Genomic DNA, 27,380 nt, shown 5'->3' on the forward strand with positions numbered 1-27,380 from the left:
GACGGCTGGAGTCAGAAAATCTGACTCGCTGTTTATCCTGTATGCACCCAACAAGCTGGGTGCTCCTGCTTCTAAGCAGACGATTGCTCGTTGGATTTGTAGTACAATTCAGCTTGCACATTCTGTGGCAGGCCTGCCACAGCCAAAATCGGTGAAAGCCCATTCCACAAGGAAAGTGGGCTCATCTTGGGCGGCTGCCCGAGGGGTCTCGGCTTTACAACTTTGCCGAGCAGCTACTTGGTCAGGGGCAAACACGTTTGCGAAATTCTACAAATTTGATACCCTGGCTGAGGAGGACCTGGAGTTCTCTCATTCGGTGCTGCAGAGTCATCCGCACTCTCCCGCCCGTTTGGGAGCTTTGGTATAATCCCCATGGTCCTTATGGAGTCCCAGCATCCACTAGGACGTCAGAGAAAATAAGATTTTACTTACCGATAAATCTATTTCTCGTAGTCCGTAGTGGATGCTGGGCGCCCATCCCAAGTGCGGATTGTCTGCAATACTTGTATATAGTTATTGTTACAAAAATTCGGGTTATTATTGTTGTGAGCCATCTTTTCAGAGGCTCCTTTTCGTTTTATCATACTGTTAACTGGGTTCAAATCACAAGTTGTACGGTGTGATTGGTGTGGCTGGTATGAGTCTTACCCGGGATTCAATATCCTTCCTTATTATGTGCGCTCGTCCGGGCACAGTATCCTAACTGAGGCTTGGAGGAGGGTCATAGGGGGAGGAGCCAGTGCACACCACCTGATCCTAAAGCTTTTATTCTTGTGCCCTGTCTCCTGCGGAGCCGCTATTCCCCATGGTCCTTACGGAGTCCCAGCATCCACTACGGACTACGAGAAATAGATTTATCGGTAAGTAAAATCTTATTTTTTCACCGTGACCGGGCAGTTTTTAGAACTCGCCCTTGTTATCTGCCTAAGGTGGTGTCATCTTTTCATCTTAACCAAAAGATTGTGGTTCCGGCATTTCTCCCTTCTGGTTTGTCCTCCAAAGAGCAGCCTTTGGATGTGGTACGGGCTCTCCGTATTTACGTAGAGAGGACTGCCTCCCTCAGGACCCTTTTTGTACTTTTTGGTTTTCACAAACGAGGCTGGCCTGAGAATAAGCAAGCCTTGGCCAGATGGATTAGAATGGTGATTGCACAAGCCTATACGCAGGCTGGTCTCCCAGCTCCTGCTGCTATCAAAGCCCATTCTACTCGGTCTGTTGGACCTTCTTGGGCGGCCCGCCGAGGCGCGTCCACTGAAATATTGTGCAAGGCGGCTACGTGGTCCTCTGTGAACACATTCATCAGTTCTATGCCTTTGATACTGCCACCTCCCAGGATGCTTCCTTTGGACGCCGGGTTCTTGTGTCCGCTACAGTGTGTCCCCTCCCATAAGGAACTGCTTTAGGACATCCCCGATGTTATTCCCTGTGGAATACCAGTGTACCCCGCTGTAGTAAAGGAGATTTTTAGTAGACTTACCATAGTTAAATCTCTTTCTGCGGGGTACACTGGATTCCACAGGGCGCCCACCCTGACGCACTTAGCTTCTTTGGGTTTGTATGGCATTAGCCGTTGGTACCTTCTCCTGTTGTGAGAATGTGATTCTATATGACTAACATCTACCTGCCTGCTACTGAATTTGACTGGTTAACGCAACTGAGCTCCAGTGCCTGGAGGCGGGGTTATAGAGGAGGCGGTGCAATGCATCCTGGGAACAGTCAAAGCTTTAGCCTGTTGGTGCCTCGGATCAAGATCCAACTCTGCACCCCAATGTTATTCACTGTGGATCCAGTGTACCTTGCAGAAAGAGATTTAACTATGGTAAGTCTTACCATAAATCTCCTTATCTCTCTTGCTTAAGAAATGTATTCTGGCTATCCAGGAAGTGGGGCAGATGGCTTAATAGTTATATATTTTGGTAGGTTATTGGATCCCCCAAGCTGGATAGTGTTTTATGGCAGGAAAAGCTGAATGAAAGACCAACAAGCTGACCTTCTTACAGCCTGCTTGTCTGTGTCCAACGGCTTGAACAAGGGCCCCTTACGGTGAATTATTTCCAAGAAAGTTTAGCCTTCAAAAGATACCTAGTTGACACCTCGCCACTTGGTTCAACAATGCCAGATTATTACTCATAGGACCGTGAGCACAGTTTTCCCTGGACACACAGAATGCATACAGCGAGAACACGTTACTTTGAGGAATCACTGTATCCCATGGTGACGGTGACATACAGAAAGATAGATCCAACAGATATCCGTCTGACTAGGACGGAGATGCGCAGAGTTTGCGTCTAAGCATGCGCTGTATGCTAAAACTCGCCTTTTGCGCCCATGAAAAAAGATCTGTCCGGCGGAATCAGCCCCTCAGCGAGCACTCTGACAGTCGCTACTGATTTGTAATAGATTCATTGATTTCACAACATACATTACAGAACTCATTTGAAAAGAGCTTAAAAAGATTTTATAGCACACAGAGCAATTTTTGTCACACAAAGGCCCCCATTTAACAACTGGAAACTCGTTTTTGGAGTTAAATGGGACCAATCGCTATTTAACAAGGCTAATAGAGCTGCTAATTAGCAGCGCTATTGGCCTTTCATATTCCCCATACTGCGGCCATTTAAACTGTATTTAAGAACGAGCGCTATTTCTGAAATAGCGCTCGCTTACCTGAAATGGCCTTGTCTGCTCTGGGCAGACGTTAAGACACCACTGCAGCGGAGTTCGTCCTGCGCTCCGGCTCCCCACTCCCGCAGCAATCCCGGCATGCATCACGCCTGCCGGGTTGCCATAGAGACAGGAAGCCTGAGGAGTGGTCACCTTGTCGGGAAATTACTACCACGCATGTGCCGGGAATTAGCATAAACCGGTGCATGCACCGGGAATTAGCATAAACCAGTAAGAAGCCAATCCGGGGGAAACAGTTAATTCGTCAGTGCTGATGCAGTGTAGACATCAGCGCTGACAAGGCAAATAACGCTACTGCTTGCCATGGGATAGGCTCTTCTTGACTAGATGAGCATGAAACCACTATACCACGGCGAGTGAAAACGGTATTTAGCACTTCACTTTTAGCTGCTTGTTAAATGGGGGCCATAATCTTATTTTGTTACCACCAAAAAGTTATTTGGTTGCAAAAAATCTGTTCTAAAACCAAAAGATGGATTTTGTTTTGTGAAGTCTTTTTTTTTGTCTGGTAAAATGTTTGTAGCAAAGATAGACATTATTTGTGGCACAACAACCAATTACATCCGGCTTAACTGGTAACTGTGTGGACACAGGTGCTCATGTAGCGTTGGACCTACTTCTGCTTTATTTGCCTATAATACAGATTGTCGTACATGTGCGTGCGAACGATAATAATACAAAAGGTGCTCGGGCGCTGAATTATTATTCTCTTCTTTTACATAATAAATTGTGATACCATATATTAGAAACATTCTCACAAATTGTTGTTTTACTGATCTAATCCAGCGCAGCCTCACCTCTGGTTTTTGGTTTATACTGTCGTACATGTGCTCCAGATAAATGTACGTGTACATCATTATTCAGATTTTTGTTTTTGCATTTTAATCTTATGACATTTCAAACTCATTACAAGTGGAGACAAGAAACAGGGTAGAGGATGGACGGGCAAGTATAGGCCGAGTACAGTAAGAGCAGGCTGTGTAACTGCAGCTAAGGTAGAACTGGACACCAACGTATATTGGGGGTCATTCCGAGTTGTTCGCTCGCAAGCTGCTTTTAGCAGCTTTGCACACGCTAAGCCACCGCCTACTGGGAGTGAATCTTAGCTTATCAAAATTGCGAACGAAAGATTCGCAATATTGCGAAAAGACTTCTCTGTGCAGTTTCTGAGTAGCTCCAGACTTACTCTTCCAGTGCGATCAGTTCAGTGCTTGTCGTTCCTGGTTTGACGTCACAAACACACCCAGCGTTCGCCCAGACACTCCTCCGTTTCTCCAGCCACTCCCGCGTTTTTCCCAGAAACGGTAGCGTTTTTTCACACACTCCCATAAAACGGCCAGTTTTCCGCGCAGAAACACCCACTTCCTGTCAATCACATTACGATCACCAGAACGAAGAAAAAACCTCGTAATGCCGTGAGTAAAATACCTAACTGCATAGCAAATTTACTTGGCGCAATCGCACTGCGGACATTGCGCATGCGCATTAGCGACTAATCGCTCCGTTGCGAGAAAAAAATAACGAGCGAACAACTCGGAATGACCCCCATTATGCGGGTATCTGACGGACTAATGACATTTTGACATCCCTTTCTGATTGACAAACCATGCCTTGTAAATGAATGCCCCTTTAAAAAATCCTGCATCCCACACCTCCAGCAAACTCTGAACCTATTACATATGCCCCGTTTATTGTAAATCACTCCCTTAGAAGTGCAGGTATCTATGGGAGTCATTCCGAGTTGTTCGCTAGCTGCACTCGTTCGCTGTGCAGTGATGAGGCAAAAAAACGGCACTTCTGCGCATGCGTACGCGGCGCAATGCGCACGCACGACGCACTTTTACAACGAACGATGTAGTTTCACACAGGGTCTAGCGATGCATTTCAGTCGCACTGGTGGCCGCAGAGTGATTGACATGAAGTGGGCGTTTCTGGGTGTCAACTGGCCGTTTTCAGGGAGTGTTCGCAAAAACGCAGGCATGCCAGGAAAAACGCAGGCGTGGCTGGGCGAACACAGGGCGTGTTTGTGACGTCAAAACTGGAACTGAACAGTCTGAAGTGATCGCAAGCGCTGAGTAGGTCTGAAGCTACTCTGAAACTGCACAAAATTATTCTGTAGCCGCTCTGCGATCCTTTCATTCGCACTTCTGCTAAGCTAAAATACACTCCCAGTGGGCGGCGGCATAGCGTTTGCACAGCTGCTAAAAACTGCTAGCGAGCCATCAACTCGGAATGACCCCAAATGTGCAGACATGGGTGCCCTGCTGTACGTGTACTACACAAGACTCATTGACCATGTACCCCACAGGATATGTCGGTGTGGTAAACAGGAGCCAGAAGGACATTGATGGTAAGAAGGATATCCAAGCTGCGCTAGCAGCAGAGCGGAAGTTTTTCCTGTCTCACCCATCTTACCGTCATCTTGCTGACCGCATGGGGACTCCATATTTACAGAAGGTCCTCAATCAGGTAATTCATATTTCCCAGTTGACAATTAGATCATTTTCTTTATATATTTTTAAATGTAAACTTTTTTTTTGAATGTGTTTTATATGGTTTCTAACCAACCCTGCTTGTGAACTGTCGGTTTCCCTAAACATGTAAAAATTAGATTCTTTAAATTGTAGTCATCTGTTAAATGGTTAAAAAAAATCTAATAAAAATAATTACTCAAAAATAATGTTATTTGTGATGTTAAAGTTACAAGATCCCCTCTCACATATATAAAACCAGGGTTATAGTTATTGAAAATCGACAAGAAATCGATATAAAAATCGTTCAACATTGACAGGGTTTCACATGATCAAACTTTCATATTTACTTAAAATCGTTTTTGGACAATTTTTGATTGTGGTTTTTTTTTTGATTGATGTCGATGTTGGTCGATTTTTAGGTCTAAAGTCAGTGAGTTCCATTCAAAATCCACTGCAAATAGACATAAAAACCAATTAAAAATCAACCAAAAATCAATATTCATCTATTTATTTTATTATTATTATTATTATTATTATTATTATTTTAAGTCTAAAGTCAGCCAGTTATTGTCAGTTCCATTCAAAATTGAGTGCAAATAGACATAAAAATTGACCAAAAATGGACTACCACTCCTTGCCGATTTTCTATTGGACAAAACATACCACACGCAAGAGCTGTAGTGGTTGCTCTAATTCAGGCTTGCGTACATCTCCGATGGTGGAATGCCTGTGATGGTTTATTTACATCTCCGATGGTGGAATGCCTGTGATGGTTTGTTTACATCTCCGATGGTGGAATGCCTGTGATGGTTTGTTTACATCTCCGATGGTGGAATGCCTGTGATGGTTTGTTTACATCTCCGATGGTGGAATGCCTGTGATGGTTTGTTTACATCTCCGATGGTAGGGTGCCTGCGCAATGCCCCCTGAGTAATTTGATTCATTGATGGACACTATGCGGATTGCAGCTGCAATTGTGCAAGCTGAGGATGTGCAAAATGATACAAAAACCCAGCAGCCCTGAAAAGTACAGAGACGCCCACTGGAGCCATCGCAAAGACGCAGCATCTGCATACACATTCGCAGCACACACGCGGATCCTTTGATAATCGGCAGCTCGAGTAAATAACCGGCCGCACAGCATTGCAACCAGAACAGAGATGCCCAAACTTGGCCGTAACAGGCCCGCATTCAATAACCACAAATGGTGTCTGTCAGTCACTCTGCATGAAGGTAAGCGCTGCAAGCGGCATGGCTATTATGCTTTGGCGCAAACGCAGTGCAAAGCATCTGTATGCACAATTTACCAATAATTGCTCAATTGCAAAAACATCGGCATAGTATCTGTCATTCCGACTTTCATAGGCATAATTTAGGCAATAGAATGTGTTAGAACTGAAAAACGCCTATCATTTATTAGTCTATTATTTGGTTGATTTTTAGTCGATTTTCGGACAGTTTTACAAATCAACTGGTAGTAAATCTCTGATTTGCATTAAATTACCCTTTTAAACACCAGTGTTTTTCCGATGTTCATTTGTGGTTGATCTTACCTTTAGTAAAACTCCAATATGCAAAATCGATAAACAAAACAAAACAAAACAAAAAAAGTCCAAAAATAAGTGGAAACACGAAATCAATCTTTAGTAAATATGCCCCCAAATGCTGGATGGTCTTTTCAGAATTTTCTGTAACCTGCTGTTGGATTGGCAACGGTAAATCACCTTCACACCCCCTTCCGCTGACAAACACTCCAACGTAGAAGAAGATACAGAGGATGGAATAATCCCCACATTTCATTCGGTTACACTCAACTTTATCAAAGACAAATAAATCAAATAAAAAACATTGCCACAGAAGACTCTCAGGGGGGTATCCAATTACCCGTGGTCAATGAAAAAGGCCTCTACTTAGATACCGCAATAATGACCATCTGGCTGTTTTGATTGGCCGAAAACGGATCGGGGCTAATTGGATACCCCCCTCAGTACACATACTATATCATCAGCAAAGTGTATCAACAGTACAGAAAGTACAGAATAAACTGGAAATACAAAGGGTCACCACTGGCTCAGTGGTAACGGGCAGCAACTTGTTATGCACCTACACCACAATATCCCCATGATGTTAGAGGGATAAACCAGCAAGCCAGCATTTAGACAAAGGCAAGGTCATGACTGTGGACCTGATTTAAAGATGGACACAAATGTCGTCGCAGTAGCGATTCCGTGCGCAGCAACTGTAAGAAAGTATACAAATGTCGCAGCCTTCGGGATTTGTATTGAGACGCCCACTGGTGATGTCTGGTATCCGCCACTTGTGTACGTAGACGCAACCAACCATCAGATGCAGTTCAGTTGATAATCAACCTTCTCAGTATCCACGGTCAAGCAGTAAGGCTGTCAGGAGTAAGGTGCCAGAACCATTTTAACTGCCTACGGATTGCATTGCAGACTGAAACGCGCCTCAGAAATGGACGCAGCACACTTGCGTTTGAGTGGCCTTTCCCACATTGCAGCCCACAGACCCTCCCTGACTGTCACTTTGTTAATATATCTTCACTGCGCCTGCCATCGAAGAAGGTGCGCAGTGTAACTGAGACTCATGCGCAGTGGGAAAAAAATTGCTCCACATTGTACAACATCGACATTGCATCTATTTCTAAATGTGTGTTAGTGACTGGTGTGCCCAGATCACTGCGATAAGCTAAAATGACTGATACTTCTTGTCTTTCTCTCATGTCAGACAGCATCTCAGGAACGATGTGGGTGGTAAAGAGGAGAGCGATGGCCCCACGGTCCCACCATTCTGTTATCAGTTAACTACTATGGGCCTAATCCAGACCTGATCGCAACAGCAAACTTTTTCACTAATGGGCAAAACCATGTGCAGTGCAGGTGGGGCAGATGTAACATGTGCAGAGAGAGTTAGCTTTGGGTGGGGTGTGTTCAAACTGAAATCTAAATTGCAGTGTAAAGATAAAGCAGCCAGTATTTACCCTGCACAGAAACAAAATAACCCACGCACATCTAACTCTCTCTGCACATGTTATATCTACCCCACCTGCAGTGCACATGGTTTTGCCTGTTAGAGAAAGAATTTACTTTTGCGATCAGGTCTGAATTAGGCCCTATATACATTCCACGGATTGAGTGGTATTAAACCCGAGTACCTTATGAAGCAGTCAGTGTTTCCTTGTAGAATACCTTTACATATTATCCGGTAGACCAAATTATCGCTAGGGTGTAGGAGACTTCGTCTGCAGCACATGTTAGCAACATCTGTCCCCTTTTATACATCATCCATTCTCTGTGCAGGGGAACTGTTACCGGCCTCTAATATCTTCTAATGAGAATTGTATTAGCTGCATTCAGTAAATATAGAGCTATGGATTTGTTTCATTTTAAGGAAGGGAAAATTGACAAATAGCCTGTGGAATCTCTGATTGTAGCAAGCCTAGGAGGAAAAATGAAAGACAAATTCCAATCACACCAGATATTTAATTGTATCAGGCCCCTCCCATATGCCCAACTAGCAGAGCAAGAGTCCTAGGTAGCAGGGGATATTTACTCCCCAGTGCTTATGGTTCAGTCTTGGCCACTGAAACTATTAAGTAGCTGGTTGGGATATTGCAGCCATCATCCAATCAACTGCTTTCATCATGAGAATATCAGTGCAGGTGAGGTGTTCAGGATCATGAACCACACAGAGGTACTTGGGTGGGAGTATATCCCACACAGAGAGGGTCACTTTCTTCCATTTTCCACCAGTCCTATATTTGACCGAGTTATATTACCGGGAATAGGCCATTTAAGCTCTGCTGTCAGAGGCTATGCCCCTATAGCTGAACAATGGAAACATTCCTGTCACCTACACATAATGGAGGCAGCCATTTTGTGCATAACCAAATGTTCAGCCTATCAATTCACTGGGAGCTAGCTTCATCACTGTGTGCTTATAGGCGACTGGTACACCTTAAAGAGTTTAAAAGGTGCTTTAGATAACACTATATATGTCAGTTTTGCAAAATGGGACGTTGATTTAGAAAACTATAAGACAAAATATCACTAAATGAGATCTGAACATGTTTCTCATAGACACGTCACACAGCAAATGGGAGGTGGATATATACTGCTTAGTATATATAGTAGGAGCAGATTCTGCTATAGTAGTGATGTATGACTTATCTTCCTACAGCAACTGACCAATCACATCCGGGACACCCTGCCGGGGCTGAGGAATAAGCTGCAGAGCCAGCTCCTCTCCATTGAGAAGGAAGTGGAAGAGTACAAACATTTTCGCCCAGATGACCCAGCTCGTAAAACTAAGGCTCTGCTCCAGTGAGTGGTGATCACATGATTATCTCCTCCATTTTGTAGACCATCCAGTTTTCAGGACATTTCACCCCTGTCAGCATACTTGCTTACATCAATACAAGCAGTGCGTGGAACAAAGTAAAGGTCACTTAAAAGGTTTTACATTTTTGGACCCTTTCTTTTGATAATGTACCTTCCATGTTGCTATGCATTCCTCGTACCCAGGAATCCAAAAATGGCAGCCGTAGGTCTCAGAAAGAGAAGCAATGAGCTTCGAGCACAAGCGATGGGCTACCCTACACGGGATGGGAGTGAGTAAGAATTGCGTCACCACCATGGACTCATGGATGTACGGATGGTGTAATGGTTAGCATTACTGCCTCATGAGTTCATGGGCTTGATTCTCACCGTGGCCGTGTTGAGTTTGCATATTCTCCCTGTGCTTGGGTGGGTTTCCTCTGGGTACTCCATTTCCTACCACAATCCAAAAATATACTGGTCTCCCAACAAAAAAATAACCCTAGTGTGTACATGTAGTTATGGCAGGCTAAGTGGGCCAAGTGGTTCTTATTTGACATCAAATGATATGTTTCTATAATAGCAGTACCAGAAAATCCCATCAGTCCTATTCATTAGACGCCTCTCTTTATAATAGTTGAATTGCAAGGATGGGATTGATCCTTTGAGTTTAGTGCTTCAAATAAGGGTCAGTGTAGGTTTTAGGGGTGCAGATACATGGCGGGAGCATAATGAGAAGAGAATGGGTCACTTAAATGTGGGCAACCCCATTACTGAGCTTTACTTTGTTGTTCCTTTTACTGCTTCCATCAATTTTAACCATCAATAACGGTAGTTGTTCCATGTTTGTTTTTCCTTTTTTAAATTTCAAAATGTTTGTTGCCAATGGGCAACTCTGAAAGGCTGATTCACCTTCGAATTACTGTTCTTTACTGGCTAGTATACAATACATAATTTTGCAACTTTTTATTAAATGCATTGTTTTTCCTTCCTAGGTCCCATCAAGGGATGCGGTCAATTTACCTACAATCAAAATCCCGACTGTCAAAATACCAACAACCATTGACCGAAGGTCAAAATCCCGACATGGTCAAAATCCCAACATTTAAAATGTTGACAGGTCAAAATGTCGACATGAGTTTTTCATGATTTTTTTCATTGAAACTGACTTGTTCACACTTTACCATCCCAGTGGAGCTGGAGGGGGAGTATAACAGTGTGCCAGAACCACTGTAAGCGCAGCGAGCCAAGCAAGGGGACGCGGTGCACTTGTACGGTGTCCATGTTGACCTATGTCGACATACACACCAAAAAACAATGAAAAACTAGTGTCGACTTTTTGACCTGTCGATGTTTTAAATGTAGTATTTTGACCTTGTCGGTATTTTAAATGTCGGGATTTTGACTTTGTCGGGATTTTGACCGTCGGTCAAGTGTTGTCGGTATTTTGACCGTCTGGATTTTAATTGTAGGTATTTCATACTAAACCGCCCATCAATGCTCTTGTCAAACAGAACTGGCCATAGCCAGGGGCAAAAACAGTAATCAGATTCACGGCTAAGTAGTAGCTTAGAAAGCTAGAAGACGCCATGTATTTAATAGTGACTGTTGCAGGAAAATGTGTACAAATCAATACATTATATTGTTGTCTGGAGCCAGTGAACCAATTTTACTCAGTGAGATTATTTTTTTCACAATATCAGACTCCAGGTTTAGTCTCATTGCAATAATTAGTGGGATAAAAACCTATAATTGTTTAGGTGCAGTCATTGAAGGTTCATTACTAATAAAGAATTATCAAGAGAGTGTTAGTCCTCCGTTTTCTCCTACAAAACACGATTTTGGTTAGGTCCTATTACAGGCCTGTAGGCCCTTGATACATGCTCAGTAGTGGTTACTTTGAGCAGCTGTGTAGCTTATATTTATTGTAATGTCTCCTGGTGGGGCAGATGTAACATGTGCAGAGAGATTTAGATTTGGGTGGGTTATATCGTTTCTGTGCAGGGTAAATACTGGCTGCTTTATTTTTACACTGCAATTTAGATTTCATTTTGAACACACCCCACCCAAATCTAATCTCTCTGCACATGTTATATCTGCCCCCCCCCTGCAGTGCACATGGTTTTGCCCATTTGTGTGCTTTTTTTGCTTTGCCTACAAACCTGAATCAGTAGAGCCTAATGACACTGGATTTGGAATAAATGTGATCCTATTCAGCTGTTCATTAAGAACAAAAAGTTGACTATAAAGAGGGCAATTCAGTTCATGCAAAATGCTGCTGTAACAGTCACGCAAAGGTATATAGGGGGTTATTCAGACCTGATCACTGTTGTGCGAATTCGCAAGCCGGGCAATTATCGATCGACTGAGCATGCGTACGGATCGCAGTACACATGCGCAAGGCCAAACAGTGAAAAAATCCAGCGACTTTTCTCTGACGTCCTAGTGGATGCTGGGAACTCCGTAAGGACCATGGGGAATAGACGGGCTCCGCAGGAGACTGGGCACTCTAAAGAAAAGATTAGGTACTATCTGGTGTGCACTGGCTCCTCCCTCTATGCCCCTCCTCCAGACCTCAGTTAGAATCTGTGCCCGGCCAGAGCTGGGTGCTCCTAGTGGGCTCTCCTGAGCTTACTAGAAAAGAAAGTATTTGTTAGGTTTTTTATTTTCAGTGAGATCTGCTGGCAACAGACTGACTGCTACGTGGGACTGAGGGGAGAGAAGCAAACCTACCTGCGTGCAGCTAGCTTGTGCTTCTAAGGCTACTGGACACCATTAGCTCCAGAGGGTTCGAACACAGGGCCTGACCTCGATCGTCCGTTCCCGGAGCCGCGCCGCCGTCCCCCTTGCAGAGCCAGAAGACAGAAGAAGCGACGAAATCGGCGGCTGAAGACTCCTGTCTTCATTAAGGTAGCGCACAGCACTGCAGCTGTGCGCCATTGCTCCCACAGCACACCACACACTCCGGTCACTGTTGGGTGCAGGGCGCTGGGGGGGGCGGGCGCCCTGGGCAGCAATTAGATTACCTTTTGGCACAAAATGCACATAATACAGTTTATAAAACTGTATATGTGCAAAAATCCCCGCCATTAATATTATCAAAATGCGGGAGAAGCTGAGGGGGCGGGGCCTTCTTCCTCAGCACACCAGCGCCATTTTCTCTTCACAGTTTCGCTGGAAGGACGCTCCCCAGGCTCTCCCTTGCAGTATCCATTACAACAAGGGTAAAAAGAGAGGGGGGGGGGGGCACATAAATTTAGGCGCAATTGTGATAATAAGCAGCTATTGGGAAAAATCACTCTTTTTAGTGTAAATCCCTGTGTTATATAGCGCTGTGGTGTGTGCTGGCATACTCTCTCTCTGTCTCCCCAAAGGACTTTGTGGGGTCCTGTCCTCAGTCAGAGCATTCCCTGTGTGTGTGCGGTGTGTCGGTACGGCTGTGTCGACATGTTTGATGAGGAGGGTTACGTGGAGGCGGAGCAAGGGCAGATAAGTGTGGTGTCGCCCCCGACGGGGCCGACACCGGATTGGATGGATATGTGGAAGGTTTTAACCGACAGTGTTGACTCCTTACATAAAAGGTTCGATGACGCAGCAGCCTTGGGACAGCCGGGATCTCAGCCCGCGCCTGCCCAGGCGTCTCAGAGGCCATCAGGGGCTCATAAACGCCCGCTAGCTCAGATGGTAGACACAGATGTCGACACGGAGTCTGACTCCAGTGTAGAGAAAGATGAGACAAATGCACAGTCTACAAAAGCCATCCGATGCATGATTACTGCAATGAAAAATGTATTGACCCGGTTACTACCAAGAAGGGTATTATGTTTGGGGAGAAAAAGCAGCCAGTGACTTTTCCCCCATCTGATGAATTAAATGAATTGTGTGAGGAAGCGTGGAGTTCCCCCGATAAGAAACTAGTGATTTCTAAGAGGTTACTGATGGCGTACCCTTTCCCGCCAACGGACAGGTTACGTTGGGAAACATCCCCAAGGCGCTCACACGCTTATCAAAAAAGGTGGCACTGCCGTCTCAGGATACGGCCGCCTTAAAGGAGCCTGCGGATAGAAAGCAGGAAGCTATCCTGAAGTCTGTGTATACACACTCAGGTACTATACTGAGACCTGCTATTGCTTCAGCATGGATGTGTAGTGCTGCAGCCGCATGGTCTGATTCCCTGTCAGACAACATTGATTCCCTCGACAGGGATACTATTTTGCTAACCATAGAACATATAAAAGACGTCGTCTTATATATGCGGGATGCACAGAGGGACATTTGCCTGCTGGCATCTAGAATTAATGCGATGTCCATTTCTGCCAGGAGAGTATTATGGACTCGGCAGTGGACAGGTGATGCTGATTCTAAAAGACACATGGAGGTGTTGCCTTATACGGGTGAGGAATTGTTTGGGGACGGTCTCTCGGACCTCGTATCCACGGCAACAGCCGGGAAGTCAACTTTTTTACCTCAGGTTCCCTCACAGCCTAAGAAAGCACCGTATTATCATGTACAGTCCTTTCGGCCTCAGAAAGGCAAGCGGATCAGAGGCGCATCCTTTCTGCCCAGAGGCAGGGGTAGAGGAAAGAAGCTGCACCAGGTAGCCAGTTCCCAGGAACAAAAATCCTCCCCCGCTTCCTCTAAGTCCACCGCATGACGCTGGGGCTCCACAGGCGGAGCCAGGTGCGGTGGGGGCGCGTCTCCGAAACTTCAGCAACCAGTGGGTTCGCTCACAAGTGGATCTCTGGGCTGTACAAATTGTATCTCAGGGATACAAGCTGGAGTTCGAGGCGACTCCCCCTCGCCGTTACCTCAAATCAGCCTTACCAGCTGCTCCCAGGGAAAGGGAGGTAGTATTGGCGGCAATTCACAAGCTGTACCTCCAGCAGGTGATAATCAAGGTTCCCCTCCTTCAACAGGGACGGGGTTACTATTCCACAATGTTTGTGGTACCGAAACCAGACGGTTCTGTAAGTCCCATTCTGAATTTAAAATCCTTGAACACTTATATAAGGAAGTTCAAGTTCAAAATGGAATCGCTCGGTTATTGCAAGCCTGGAAGAGGGGGATTTTATGGTGTCGCTGGACATCAAGGATGCTTACTTGCATGTCCCCGTTTACCCACCTCACCAGGAGTACCTCAGGTTTGTGGTACAGGATTGTCATTACCAATTCCAGACGTTGCCGTTTGGTCTGTCCACGGCACCAAGAGTATTTACCAAGGTAATGGCCGAAATGATGATACTCCTTCGGAAGAAGGGAGTTATAATTATCCCGTACTTGGACGATCTCCTTATAAAGGCGAGGTCCAGAGAGCAGTTGTTAGTCAGCGTAGCACTTTCTCGGGAAGTGTTGCAACAGCACGGCTGGATTCTGAATATCCCAAAGTCGCAGCTGATTCCTGCAACGCGTCTGCTCTTCCTGGGCATGATTCTGGACACAGAACAGAAGAAGGTGTTTCTCCCGGTGAAGAAGCCCCAGGAATTGTCATCTCTGGTCAGGGACCTCCTGAAACCAAAACAGGTGTCGGCGCATCACTGCACGCGAGTCCTGGGAAAGATGGTGGCTTCTTACGAAGCAATTCCCTTCGGCAGGTTCCATGCAAGGATCTTTCAGTGGGATCTGTTAGACAAATGGTCCGGATCGCATCTTCAGATGCATCGGTTGATCACCCTGTCCCCAAGGGCCAGGGTGTCTCTGCTGTGGTGGCTGCAGAGTGCTCATCTTCTCGAGGGCCGCAGATTCGGCATTCAGGACTGGGTCCTGGTGACCACGGACGCAAGCCTCCGAGGATGGGGGGCAGTCACTCAGGGAAGGAACTTCCAAGGACAGTGCTCAAGTCAGTAAATATACTGGAACTAAGGGCCATTTACAACGCCCTGAGTCAAGCAGAGCCCCTGCTTCAAAACCAACCGGTGCTGATTCAATCAGACAACATCACGGCGGTCGCCCATGTAAACCGACAGGGCGGCACAAGAAGCAGGATGGCGATGGCAGAAGCCACAAGGATTCTCCGATGGGTGGAAAATCACGTGCTAGCACTGTCAGCAGTGTTCATTCCGGGAGTGGACAACTGGGAAGCAGACTTCCTCAGCAGGCACGACCTCCACCCGGGAGAGTGGGGACTTCATCCAGAAGTCTTCAAGCAGATTGTAAACCGTTGGGAACGGCCACAGGTGGACATGATGGCGTCCCGCCTCAACAAAAAGCTAAAAAATGATTGCGCCAGGTCAAGGGACCCTCAGGCGATAGCTGTGGACGCACTAGTAACACCGTGGGTGTACCAGTCGGTTTATGTGTTCCCTCCTCTTCCTCTCATACCCAAGGTACTGAGGATAGTAAGAAAGAGAGGAGTAAGAACTGTACTCATCGTTCCGGATTGGCCAAGAAGAACTTGGTACCCAGAACTACAAGAAATGATCTCAGAGGACCCATGGCCTCTGCCTCTCAGACAGGACCTGTTGCAACAGGGGCCCTGTCTGTTCCAAGACTTACCGCGGCTGCGTTTGACGGCATGGCGGTTGAACGCCGGATCCTAACGGAAAAGGGCATTCCAGATGAAGTGATTCCTACGCTGATAAAGGCTAGGAAAGATGTGACAGCACAACATTATCACCGTATATGGCGAAAATATGTTGCTTGGTGTGAGGCCAGAAAGGCCCCTACAGAGGAATTCCAGCTGGGTCGATTCCTGCACTTCCTACAGTCAGGAGTGACTATGGGCTTAAAATTAGGATCCATAAAGGTCCAGATTTCGGCCCTATCTATTTTCTTTCAAAAAGAACTGGCTTCACTGCCTGAAGTTCAGACGTTTGTTAAGGGAGTGCTGCATATTCAGCCCCCTTTTGTGCCTCCAGTGGCACCTTGGGATCTTAACGTTGTGTTGGATTTCCTGAAATCCCACTGGTTTGAGCCACTTAAGACCGTGGAGCTAAAATATCTCACGTGGAAAGTGGTCATGCTATTGGCCTTAGCTTTGGCTAGGCGTGTGTCAGAATTGGCGGCTTTGTCGTGTAAAAGCCCTTATCTGATCTTCCATATGGACAGGGCAGAATTGAGGACTCGTCCCCAATTTCTCCCTAAGGTGGTATCAGCGTTTCATTTAAACCAACCTATTGTGGTGCCTGCGGCTACTCGGGACTTGGAGGACTCCAAGTTACTAGATGTAGTCAGGGCTTTGAAAATCTATGTAGCCAGGACGGCTGGAGTCAGGAAAACTGACTCGCTGTTTATCCTGCATGCACCCAACAAGCTGGGTACTCCTGCTTCAAAGCAAACTATTGCGCGCTGGATCTGTAACACGATTCAGCAAGCTCATTCTGCGGCAGGATTGCCGCATCCTAAATCGGTAAAAGCCCATTCCACAAGGAAGGTGGGCTCTTCTTGGGCGGCTGCCCGAGGGGTCTCGGCTTTACAGCTTTGCCGAGCTGCTACTTCGTCGGGTTCAAACACATTTGCTAAGTTCTACAAGTTTGATACCCTGGCTGAGGAGGACCTTGCTTTTGCTCATTCGGTGCTGCAGAGTCATCCGCACTCTCCCGCCCGTTTGGGAGCTTTGGTATAATCCCCATGGTCCTTACGGAGTTCCCAGCATCCACTAGGACGTCAGAGAAAATAAGAATTTACTCACCGGTAATTCTATTTCTCGTAGTCCGTAGTGGATGCTGGGCGCCCGTCCCAAGTGCGGACTCTCTGCAATACATGTATATAGTTATTGCTTAACTAAAGGGTTATTGTTATGAGCCATCTGTTACTGAGTCTCAGTTGTTGTTCATACTGTTAACTGGGTATGGTTATCACGAGTTGTACGGTGTGATTGGTGTGGCTGGTATGAGTCTTACCCTGGATTCCAAATCCTTTCCTTGTTGTGTCAGCTCTTCCGGGCACAGTTTCCTTAACTGAGGTCTGGAGGAGGGGCATAGAGGGAGGAGCCAGTGCACACCAGATAGTACCTAATCTTTTCTTTAGAGTGCCCAGTCTCCTGCGGAGCCCGTCTATTCCCCATGGTCCTTACGGAGTTCCCAGCATCCACTACGGACTACGAGAAATAGAATTACCTGTGAGTAAATTCTTATTTTTTGATCGCTAGCCGTTCGCAAGTTCATTGACAGGAAGCCGGCTTTGGGGGTGGTAACTGGCCATATTCTGGGAGTGTCAGGAAAAACGAGGGCGTGGCCAAGTGTTTTCAGGGAGGGTGTGTGATGTCAGCTCCGGGCCCGATCAGCCTGATTCTATCGCACTGTAGGAGTAGGTCCTAGGCTGCGCACAGACTGGAAAAATCATTCGATGGTGAGTGAGTTTGCAGCTGACCGGTGATCGCCGAGATTTTCGCAAGGCGTATGCAGACTTGTGGGTGGCGGCTATCTGATCGCAGTCCTCTGCAAATTCGCAGAGGATCGTTCAGGTCTGAATGACCCCCATAGTGACAATATCTTTGCTTATTTTTGCTTGCACTCCATAGAGGTGTGCAGGAAAATGAGCAAAGATTTCTGACCATATTAAGTGCCTAAGTCAGATCTGATCGCAGCAGCAAATTTGTTAGCTACTGGGCACTGCAGGGTTGAGGGGGGCAGATATAACATGTGCAGAGAGAGTTAGATTTGGGTTGTTTTTATTGTTTCTGTGCAGGGTAAATACTGGCTGCTTTATTTTATACTGCAATTTAGATTTCAGTTTGAACACACCCCACCCAAATCTAACTCTCTCTGCACATGTTACATCTGCCCCCCCTGCAGTGCACATGGGGGGTCATTCCGAGTTGTTCGCTCGGTAAATTTCTTCGCATCGCAGCGATTTTCCGCTTAGTACGCATGCGCAATGTTCGCACTGCGACTGCGCCAAGTAAATTTGCTATACAGTTAGGTATTTTACTCACGGCTTTTTCTTCGTTGAGGCGATCGGAGTGTGATTGACAGGAAGTGGGTGTTTCTGGGCGGAAACAGGCCGTTTTATGGGCGTGAGGGAAAAAACGCTACCGTTTCTGGGAAAAACGCGGGAGTGGCTGGAGAAACGGAGGAGTGTCTGAGCGAACGCTGGGTGTGTTTATGACGTCAAACCAGGAACGACAAGCACTGAACTGATCGCAGATGCCGAGTAAGGTTGAAGCTACTCAGAAACTGCTAAGAGGTGTGTAATCGCAATATTGAGAATTCTTTCGTTCGCAATTTTACTATGCTAAGATTCACTCCCAGTAGGCGGCGGCTTAGCGTGTGTAAAGCTGCTAAAAGCAGCTTGCGAGCAAACAACTCGGAATGAGGGCCATGGTTTTGCCCATTAGCTAACAAATTTGTTGCTGCGATCAGATCTGAATTAGGCCCTAAATGGTGATAAGTGCATCCAACACGGCAGTGATGTCCTGCAGCACATCGCACCAAACAGAATTACCTGACGGAATGTTATCAAAATGAAACCTGCTTAAATGAGCAAGTATATTGAGTAAACATTTATATTTTTTTGTGTTTATTATTTGATGCGTCCTTTATATAAATGAGAATGGTATAGGTCATGGTCATTGTTTTTACCATTGTGATCGCTAAAAATAGGGTAGCCTTCTGCTGGCGCAGCCTGGCTGCGACTGCAGGAGGCCCGCCACCATCTTTGTGATCATATCGGCCCCCATTTTCATTACGCCACCACTGACACGCTCTGTCTCCGCCTAGGAAATGGAGTGTTGCCGCCCCCTCCCGCCCCGCAAACGTCTCTGCCTGATTGACAGACAGAGGCGCTCGCATTTACTGCGTGGTGCCTGCAGTAAATACGGGTGCATGCGCAGAATGGGCCCTGCGTATGCGCCCGCATCCTCTTTGTAATTTTTGCGGTTGGATCGCGTTTTGCAATCTAACCTGAATATGGGCCCCATTGTACACAGAGCTGACCACTTGGCAATCAGGTTAAATCACATGATCTATAGGCGTAAAGGCCCATATAGACGGGCCGACGCAGGAGAGATGTGTGCTGAGCGAACTGCTCAGCACACATCTCTCCCGCCGCTCAGCACAGCGCGATCTGTGCTGAGCGTGCGGGGGGAGACGGGGGGGCCGCTCACTTCACCCAGCAGGTGAAGTGAGCTACCCGCTAGATTGGCCTGCATGCAGGCCAATCTAGCAGCAGTGATAGTGATGCGCGGGGCTGCGCATCGCTATCGCTGTTAGGGCTACACACGGAGCGATCTTGCTGAAAATCTAAGCAATCTAGTCAGATTGCTTAGATTATCGCTCCGTGTGTACCCCCCTTAAAACTAGAATACAATTCAATATCAGTTAGCTGGGCCAGTAAGCGAATTCATCAGGGTCTATATGTAACTGCTGCTATTTCTTCTGCCATCGCTACTTGTCATTTGTTTGCCCGCAATCCTTGTTCCCGATAACCACCATTATTCTCCTCTTCAGAATGGTGCAGCAGTTTGCTTTTGACTTTGAAAAACGTATTGAAGGTTCCGGGGACCAGATTGATACTTATGAGCTGTCTGGGGGTGCACGGATTAATCGAATCTTCCATGAACGCTTTCCCTTTGAACTGGTGAAGGTACAGCTTAATAGTTTCTGTTATTCTCTGTAATTTCATTCACCAACATCCAAAACTGACATCCATGTGTGTATTCAGCATCGATTTACCCAAGTAGCATATTTGTGATTGGTTCCACAATTGCAATCAGCCCATTCCATTGACCCAGACTGTTGTGGTTGTAATAGGTCCAGGACATTCAGGTGCTGTCATATGTGCTGTGCGTATGTTCTTATGGGGAAAAATAAACCTAACATAAATCCTCAGTTATTTTGATTTAAACCTCTGTGCTAAAGCCTGGATATCATGAAAACCTGCACTGTTAGTGTGCCTTGAGGACAGAGGTTGGGAATGCCTGGTATATACCATCTGGCAATGACTACTGAATGCTTTCTTTCTGTCATATCCTAAGGTTATGAAGACAATGGATATTGGGGGTAATTCCAAGTTGATCGCAGCAGGAATTTTGTTAGCAGTGAGGCAAAACCATGTGCACTGCAGGGGAGGCAGATATAACATGTGCAGAGAGAGTTAGATTTGGGTGTGGTGTGTTCAATCTGCAATCTAATTTGCAGTGTAAAAATAAAGCAGCCAGTATTTACCCTGCACAGAAACAATATAACCCACCCAAATCTAAATCTCTCTGCAAATGTTATATCTGCCCCCCCTGCAGTGCACATGGTTTTGCCCAACTGCTAACAAAATTCCTGCTGCGATCAACTTGGAATTACCCCCATTATGTACATAAATATGAGCGCTCTCCAAATATCACGCTTAACACATGCAACACCAAAGTGTAACATAGAAAAGCAAAAATACTGATTCACCATAAAAAACAAGGGTCCTCTCAGACTCCTTTAAGACAGATATGACCAAAAGATTGTGTGGATTCCTCCTTTACAAGGTTATTCTTTCTCTGACGTCCTAGTGGATGCTGGGAACTCCGTAAGGACCATGGGGGAATAGACGGGCTCCGCAGGAGACTGGGCACTCTAAAAGAAAGATTAGGTACTATCTGGTGTGCACTGGCTCCTCCCTCTATGCCCCTCCTCCAGACCTCAGTTAGAATCTGTGCCCGGCCAGAGCTGGATGCACCTAGTGGGCTCTCCTGAGCTTGCTAGAAAGAAAGTATTTGTTAGGTTTTTTATTTTCAGTGAGATCTGCTGGCAACAGACTCACTGCTACGTGGGACTGAGGGGAGAGAAGCAAACCTACCTGCTTGCAGCTAGCTTGTGCTTCTTAGGCTACTGGACACCATTAGCTCCAGAGGGTTCGAACACAGGGCCTGACCTCGATCGTCCGTTCCCGGAGCCGCGCCGCCATCCCCCTTGCAGAGCCAGAAGACAGAAGAAGGAGATAAAATCGGCGGCAGAAGACTCTGGTCTTCATTAAGGTAGCGCACAGCACTGCAGCTGTGCGCCATTGCTCCCACTGCACACCACACACTCCGGTCACTGTATGGTGCAGGGCGCTGAGGGGGCGCCCTGGGCAGCAATAAGTATACCTTTTGGCAATATAAACACATAATACAGTCTGGAAAACTGTATATGTGTAAAACCCCCGCCATTTTTAGTCAGAAACAGGACAGAAGCCCGCCGCTGAGGGGGCCGGGCCTTCTTCCTCAGCACACCAGCGCCATTTTCTCTTCACAGCTCCGCTGGAAGGAAGCTCCCCAGGCTCTCCCCGGCAGTATCCTGGTACACAAAGGGTGAAAAGAGAGGGGGGGGGGCACATAAATTTAGGCGCAAAATTTGTATATACAGCAGCTTCTGGGTAAACACTGAGTTGTAGTGTAATCCCTGAGTTATATAGCGCTGGGGTGTGTGCTGGCATACTCTCTCTCTGTCTCTCCAAAGGGCCTTGTAGGGGAACTGTCCTCAAATAGAGCATACCCTGTGTGTGTGGTGTGTCGGTACGCGTGTGTCGACATGTCTGAGGTAAAAGGCTCCTCTAAGGAGGTGATAGAGCGGATATGTGTGTGAGAGGGTGTCTCCATCGACAACGCCGACACCTGTTTGGATATGTGTAAGTGCTAAGGTGAATTTATTGCACAAAAGGTTAGGGAACAGACAGGAAATCTACCCATGTCTGTCCCTATGTCACAGAGACCTTCAGAGTCTCTCAATGCTCACTATCCATAATAACAAACACTGGTATCGACATGGAGTTTAACTCCACTGTCGACTACGATAATGCAAAGTTACAGCCAAGATGGCTATAAGGTATTCAATATATGATTATTGAAATAATAGATGATTTGCATATCACTGATGACTCATCTGTCCCTGACACGAGAGTACACATGTTTAAGGGGAAGAATGCTGAGGTAAATTTCCCTCCTCTCATGAGGAAAAAGAGCGGGAATCTCCAGACAAGAGACGGCAGCTTCCCACAAGAGAATTCTCAGGCTGTATCCTTTCCCCACTAGGGCCAGGATATGTTGAGAATCTTCCCCTGGGGTGTCCTGTTTGCACAGACGGTAGCACTTGCTATTCTCAGGGATCCTGCAGATAGCGTGCACATTCTAGTATACTACCCAGACCGGCGATTGTGTAGGCATGGGTTTATAGCGCTGTGGCAGCGTGGACAGGTACCTTATCAGCAGAGATGAGACCCTAGTATGCAATATAAATATATTAAAGATGCTGTCTTAAGTGATAGATATATAGTTATAAAGCATGCCCAAAGAGACATGAGTATACTGGGTCCTAGAGTCAAAGCTATGTCGATCTCTGCTTGACGTGTCCTGTAGAATATGCATTGGACAGATGATGCCGACTTAAGAGGCATATGGAAGGCTGAGGATTGTGTGGAGAAGGGTTCTCGGGCCTGGTCTCCACAGCTATAGCTGGTAATTCTTCTAGTTTGCCTTATATTCCTGCACAGCCTAAGAAAGCACGACATTATTAAATGCAGCCTTTCGTATAAAGAAACAAAGTCTGAGGGGTGTCCTTTCTTGTCAGAGCCGGGCAGCTAGTTCCCAGGAACAGAAGTCCTCCCCGGCCCCTACAAAAATCCACCAATGTCGCTGAGGCTCCACAGGCGGAGCTAGGCCCGGTGGGGACACGCCTTCGTAAGTTCAGCCACAAGTGGGTTCACTCCCTGTTCGATCCCTGGGCAATAGATATTGTGTCTCAGGGATACAAGCTGGACTGTTAGAAGATGCCCCCTCACCGACGGCCCTGTGGGCTTCCCCCCAAGAGAGGGAGCCAGTGTTATCTGCAATTCACAAATTGTATCTTTAACAGGTGGTGGTCAAGGGTCCCCTCCTTCAACAAGAGGGTGTTATTATTAGACCATGTTGTAATCCCGAAACCAGACGGTTCGGTCAGACCCATATTGAATTAAAAATCCCTGAACATATACCTGAGAAGGTTCAAGTTCAAGATGGAATCGCTAAGAGCGGTCAGTGCAAGCCTAAAAAGCGGGAGACTTTATTGTGAATCGGGACATAAGGGATGCATACCTTCAGGTCCCCATTTATCCACCTCATTAGGCGTACCTCAGAATTGCGGTACGGGATTGTCATTACCAATTTCAGATGTTGCCGTTTGGTCTCTCCACGGCCCCGAGAATATTCACCATGGTAATGGCGGATATGATTGTGCTCCTGCGGAAGCAAGGTGTCACTATTATCACGTACTTGGACGATCTCCTCATAAAAGCGAGATCAAGAGAGCAGTTGCTGAACAGCGTATCACTTTCTCTGGAAGTGTAACGGCAACACGGCTGGATTCTATATATTCCAAAGTCGCAGTTGGTTCCTACAGCTCATCTGCCTCTCCTAGGCACGATCCTAGACACAGACCAGAAAAGGGTTATCTCCCGATAGAGAGAGCTCAGGAGCTCATGACACTGGTCAGGAATCTATTAAAACCAAAACAGGTGTCAGTGCATCACTGCACTCGAGTCCTGGGAAGGATGGTGGCATCATACGAGGCCATCCCCTTAGGCAGGTTCCATGCGAGGACCTTCCAATGGGACTTACTGGACAAGTGGTCCGGATCACCTCTTCAGATGCATCGGTTAATCACCCTATCCCCCAGGGCCAGGGTGTCTCTCCTGTTGTGGCTGCAGAGTGCTCACCTTCTCGAGGGCCGCAGATTCGGCATTCAGGACTGGATCCTGGTGACCACGGATGCAAGCCTCCGAGGGTGGGGGGCAGTTACACAGGGAAGAAATTTCCAAGGTCTGTGGTCAAGTCAACTGACTTGCCTTCACATCAATATCCTGGAACTAAGGGCCATATACAACGCCCTAAGTCAAGCGGAGATCCTGCTTCGCGACCAACCGGTTCTGATCCAGTCAGACCGCAGGGGTTCATGTAAACCGCCAAGGCGGCACAAGGAGCAGGGTGGCGAGGGTAGAAGCCACCAGAATTCTTCGCTGGGCGGAGAATCAAGTAAGCGCACTGTCAGCAGTGTTCGTTCCGGGAGTGGACATCTGGGAAGCTGACTTCCTCAGCAGGCACGACCTCCACCCGGGAAAGTGGGGACTTCATCAGGAAGTCTTCACGCAGTTTGCAAATTGATGGGAACTGCCTAAGGTGGACTAGATGGCGTCACACCTCAATAAAAAGCTAAAAAAGGTTTTACGCCGGGTCAAGGGACCCTCAGGTGATAGCTGAGAATTGTAATAAAAGGAGGAGTGAAAACAATATTCTTTGCTCCGAATTGGCCAAGAAGGACTCGGTACCCGGAGCTGCAGGAAATGCTCTCAGAGGACTCAGGGCTTCTGCCTCTCAGACAGGACATGTTGCAACAGGGGCCCTGTCTGTTCCAAAATTTACCGCGGCTGCATTTGACGGCATGGCGGTTGAACGCCGGATCCTAGCGGAAAAGGGCATTCCGGATGCAGTTATTCCTACGCTGATAAAGGCTAGGAAAGACGTGACAGCAAGACTTTTTCACTGTATATGGCGAAAATAGGTTGCTTGGTGTGAGGCCGGGAAGGCTCTACAGAGGAATTCCAGCGGGGTCGATTCCTGCACTTCCTACTGTCAGGAGTGACTATGGGCCTAAAATTAGGATCCATAAAGGTCAAGATTTCGGCCCTATACATTTTCTCTAAAAATGAACTGGCTTCACTGCCTGAAGTTCAGACGTTGTTCCGGGGGTGCTGCATATTCAGCCTCCTTTTGTGCCACCGGTGGCACCATGGGATCTTAACGTTGTGTTGGATTTCCTGAAATCCCACTGGTTTGAGCCACTTAAGACCATGGAGCTAAAATATCTCACGTGGAAAGTGGTCATGCTATTGGCCTTAGCTTCGGCTAGGCGTGTGTCAGTATTGGCGGTTTTGTCATGTAAAAACCCTTATCTGATCTTCCATATGGACAGGGCAGAATTGAGGACTCGTCCCCAATTTCTTCCTAGGGTGGTATCATCGTTTCATTTGAACCGGCCTATTGTGGTGCCTGCGGCTACTAGGGACTTGGAGGATTCCAAGCTGCTGGACGTAGTCCGGGCTTTGAAAATGTATGTTTCCAGAAAGGCGGGAGTCAGAAAGTCTGACTCGCTGTTTATTCTGTATGCAGCCAACAAGGTTGGCGCTCCTGCTTCGAAGCAGACTATTGTTCGCTGGATCTATAGCACGATTCAGCTGGTTCACTCTGCGGCTGGATTGCCGCATCCAAAATGGTGAAAGCCCATTCCACAAGGAAGGTGGGCACTTCTTGGGCGGCTGCCCGAGGGGTCTCGGCTTTACAACTTTGCCGAGCTGCTACTTGGTCGGGGTCAAACAAGTTTGCTAAGTTCTACAAGTTTGATACCCTGGCTGAAGAGGACCTTGAGTTTGCTCATGCGGTGCTGCAGAGTCATCCGCACTCTCCCGCCCGTTTGGGAGCTTTGGTATAATCCCCATGGTCCTTACGGAGTTCCCAGCATCCACTAGGACGTCAGAGAAAATAAGAATTTACTCACCGGTAATTCTATTTCTCGTAGTCCGTAGTGGATGCTGGGCGCCCGTCCCAAGTGCGGACTCTCTGCAATACATGTATATAGTTATTGCTTAACTAAAGGGTTATTGTTATGAGCCATCTGTTACTGAGGCTCAGTTGTTGTTCATACTGTTAACTGGGTATGGTTATCACAAGTTGTACGGTGTGATTGGTGTGGCTGGTATGAGTCTTACCTTGGATTCCAAATCCTTTCCTTGTTGTGTCAGCTCTTCCGGGCACAGTTTCCTTAACTGAGGTCTGGAGGAGGGGCATAGAGGGAGGAGCCAGTGCACACCAGATAGTACCTAATCTTTCTTTTAAGAGTGCCCAGTCTCCTGCGGAGCCCGTCTATTCCCCATGGTCCTTACGGAGTTCCCAGCATCCACTACGGACTACGAGAAATAGAATTACCGGTGAGTAAATTCTTATTTTTTCAGCTAGTCAGGTGAGATCTGCAGATGCTTTTAGTCAACCTGAAAGATAACGTGTCTCTTTTCCCTCATGTAATTGGGGATAACTGGAGACACTTAAAAAATGCCAGACATAGGGTGGGATTCAAATGTTTGAAAAGTGGGTTGGGTGTCTGTTTTTTCCTGTCAATTAGATAGGAAAAAACAGACTCCCAACTGACTTTTCAAACATTTGAATCTCCCCCATAGTGTAGCAATCCTTGGAAACATTTAATACTACAGATTGCACTTACAAGAAACATGAATTAAAACAGCATATCACAATATTCTCTATAGGACATACCAGCATTGGTATATCACCCTGGGGCCACAGATGGTCTCTCAGTGGGTAGGTTCCAAGCTCCGGATGCCCAGTTCCACACAGGAAAACAGCTCCCCGCAGTGATAAGCAAGTACTGGAATATACAGATATAAGAACGTGAGCCATGCTTAACGCGTTTCAGACGCGTTTCAGGCTTCTGATGAAGGACTAACCAGTCTGAAGCGCGTTCAGCGTGGCGCACGTGCTGTGTGGAACTGGGTGTCCGGAGCTTGGAACCTACCCACTGAGAGACCATCTGTGGCCCCAGGGTGATATACCAATGCTGTTATGTCCTATGGAGAATATGGTGATATGCTGTTTTAATTCATGTTTCTTGTAAGTGCAATCTGTAGTATTAAATGTTTCCATTTTAAAGGATTGCTACACTATGTCTGGCATTTTTTAAGTGTCTCGAGTTATCCCCAATCACATGAGGGAAAAGAGACACGTTATCTTTCAGGCTGACTAAAAGTATCTGAAGATCTCACCTGACTAGCTGAAAGAGAATAACCTTGTAAAGGAGGAATCCACACAATCTTTTGGTCATATCTGTCTTAAAGGAGTCTGATAGGACCCTTGTTTTTCATGGCGAATCAGTATTTTGCTTTTATGTGTTACACTTTGGTGTTGCATGTGTTAAACGTGGTATTTGGAGAGCGCTCATATTTATGTACATAA

The 27,380-nt window shown here is 46.7% G+C and overlaps 1 protein-coding gene across 9 annotated transcripts in view; it reads left to right on the forward strand.

Annotated features, from left to right (window-relative positions):
- DNM1 (dynamin 1) overlaps positions 1-27,380 on the forward strand; it is a 265,735-nt gene that overhangs the window by 109,275 nt on the left and 129,080 nt on the right. For all 9 annotated transcript variants that reach the window (XM_063936607.1, XM_063936606.1, XM_063936608.1 and 6 more), the window contains exons 6-8: positions 4,994-5,154; positions 9,357-9,499; positions 19,879-20,014. In XM_063936607.1, the coding sequence (XP_063792677.1) occupies positions 4,994-5,154; positions 9,357-9,499; positions 19,879-20,014 (440 nt within the window). The remainder of the gene's footprint in view (positions 1-4,993; positions 5,155-9,356; positions 9,500-19,878; positions 20,015-27,380) is intronic.

This window comes from Pseudophryne corroboree, chromosome 8, assembly GCF_028390025.1.
Source record: "Pseudophryne corroboree isolate aPseCor3 chromosome 8, aPseCor3.hap2, whole genome shotgun sequence".
NCBI classification, from domain to species: domain Eukaryota; kingdom Metazoa; phylum Chordata; class Amphibia; order Anura; family Myobatrachidae; genus Pseudophryne; species Pseudophryne corroboree.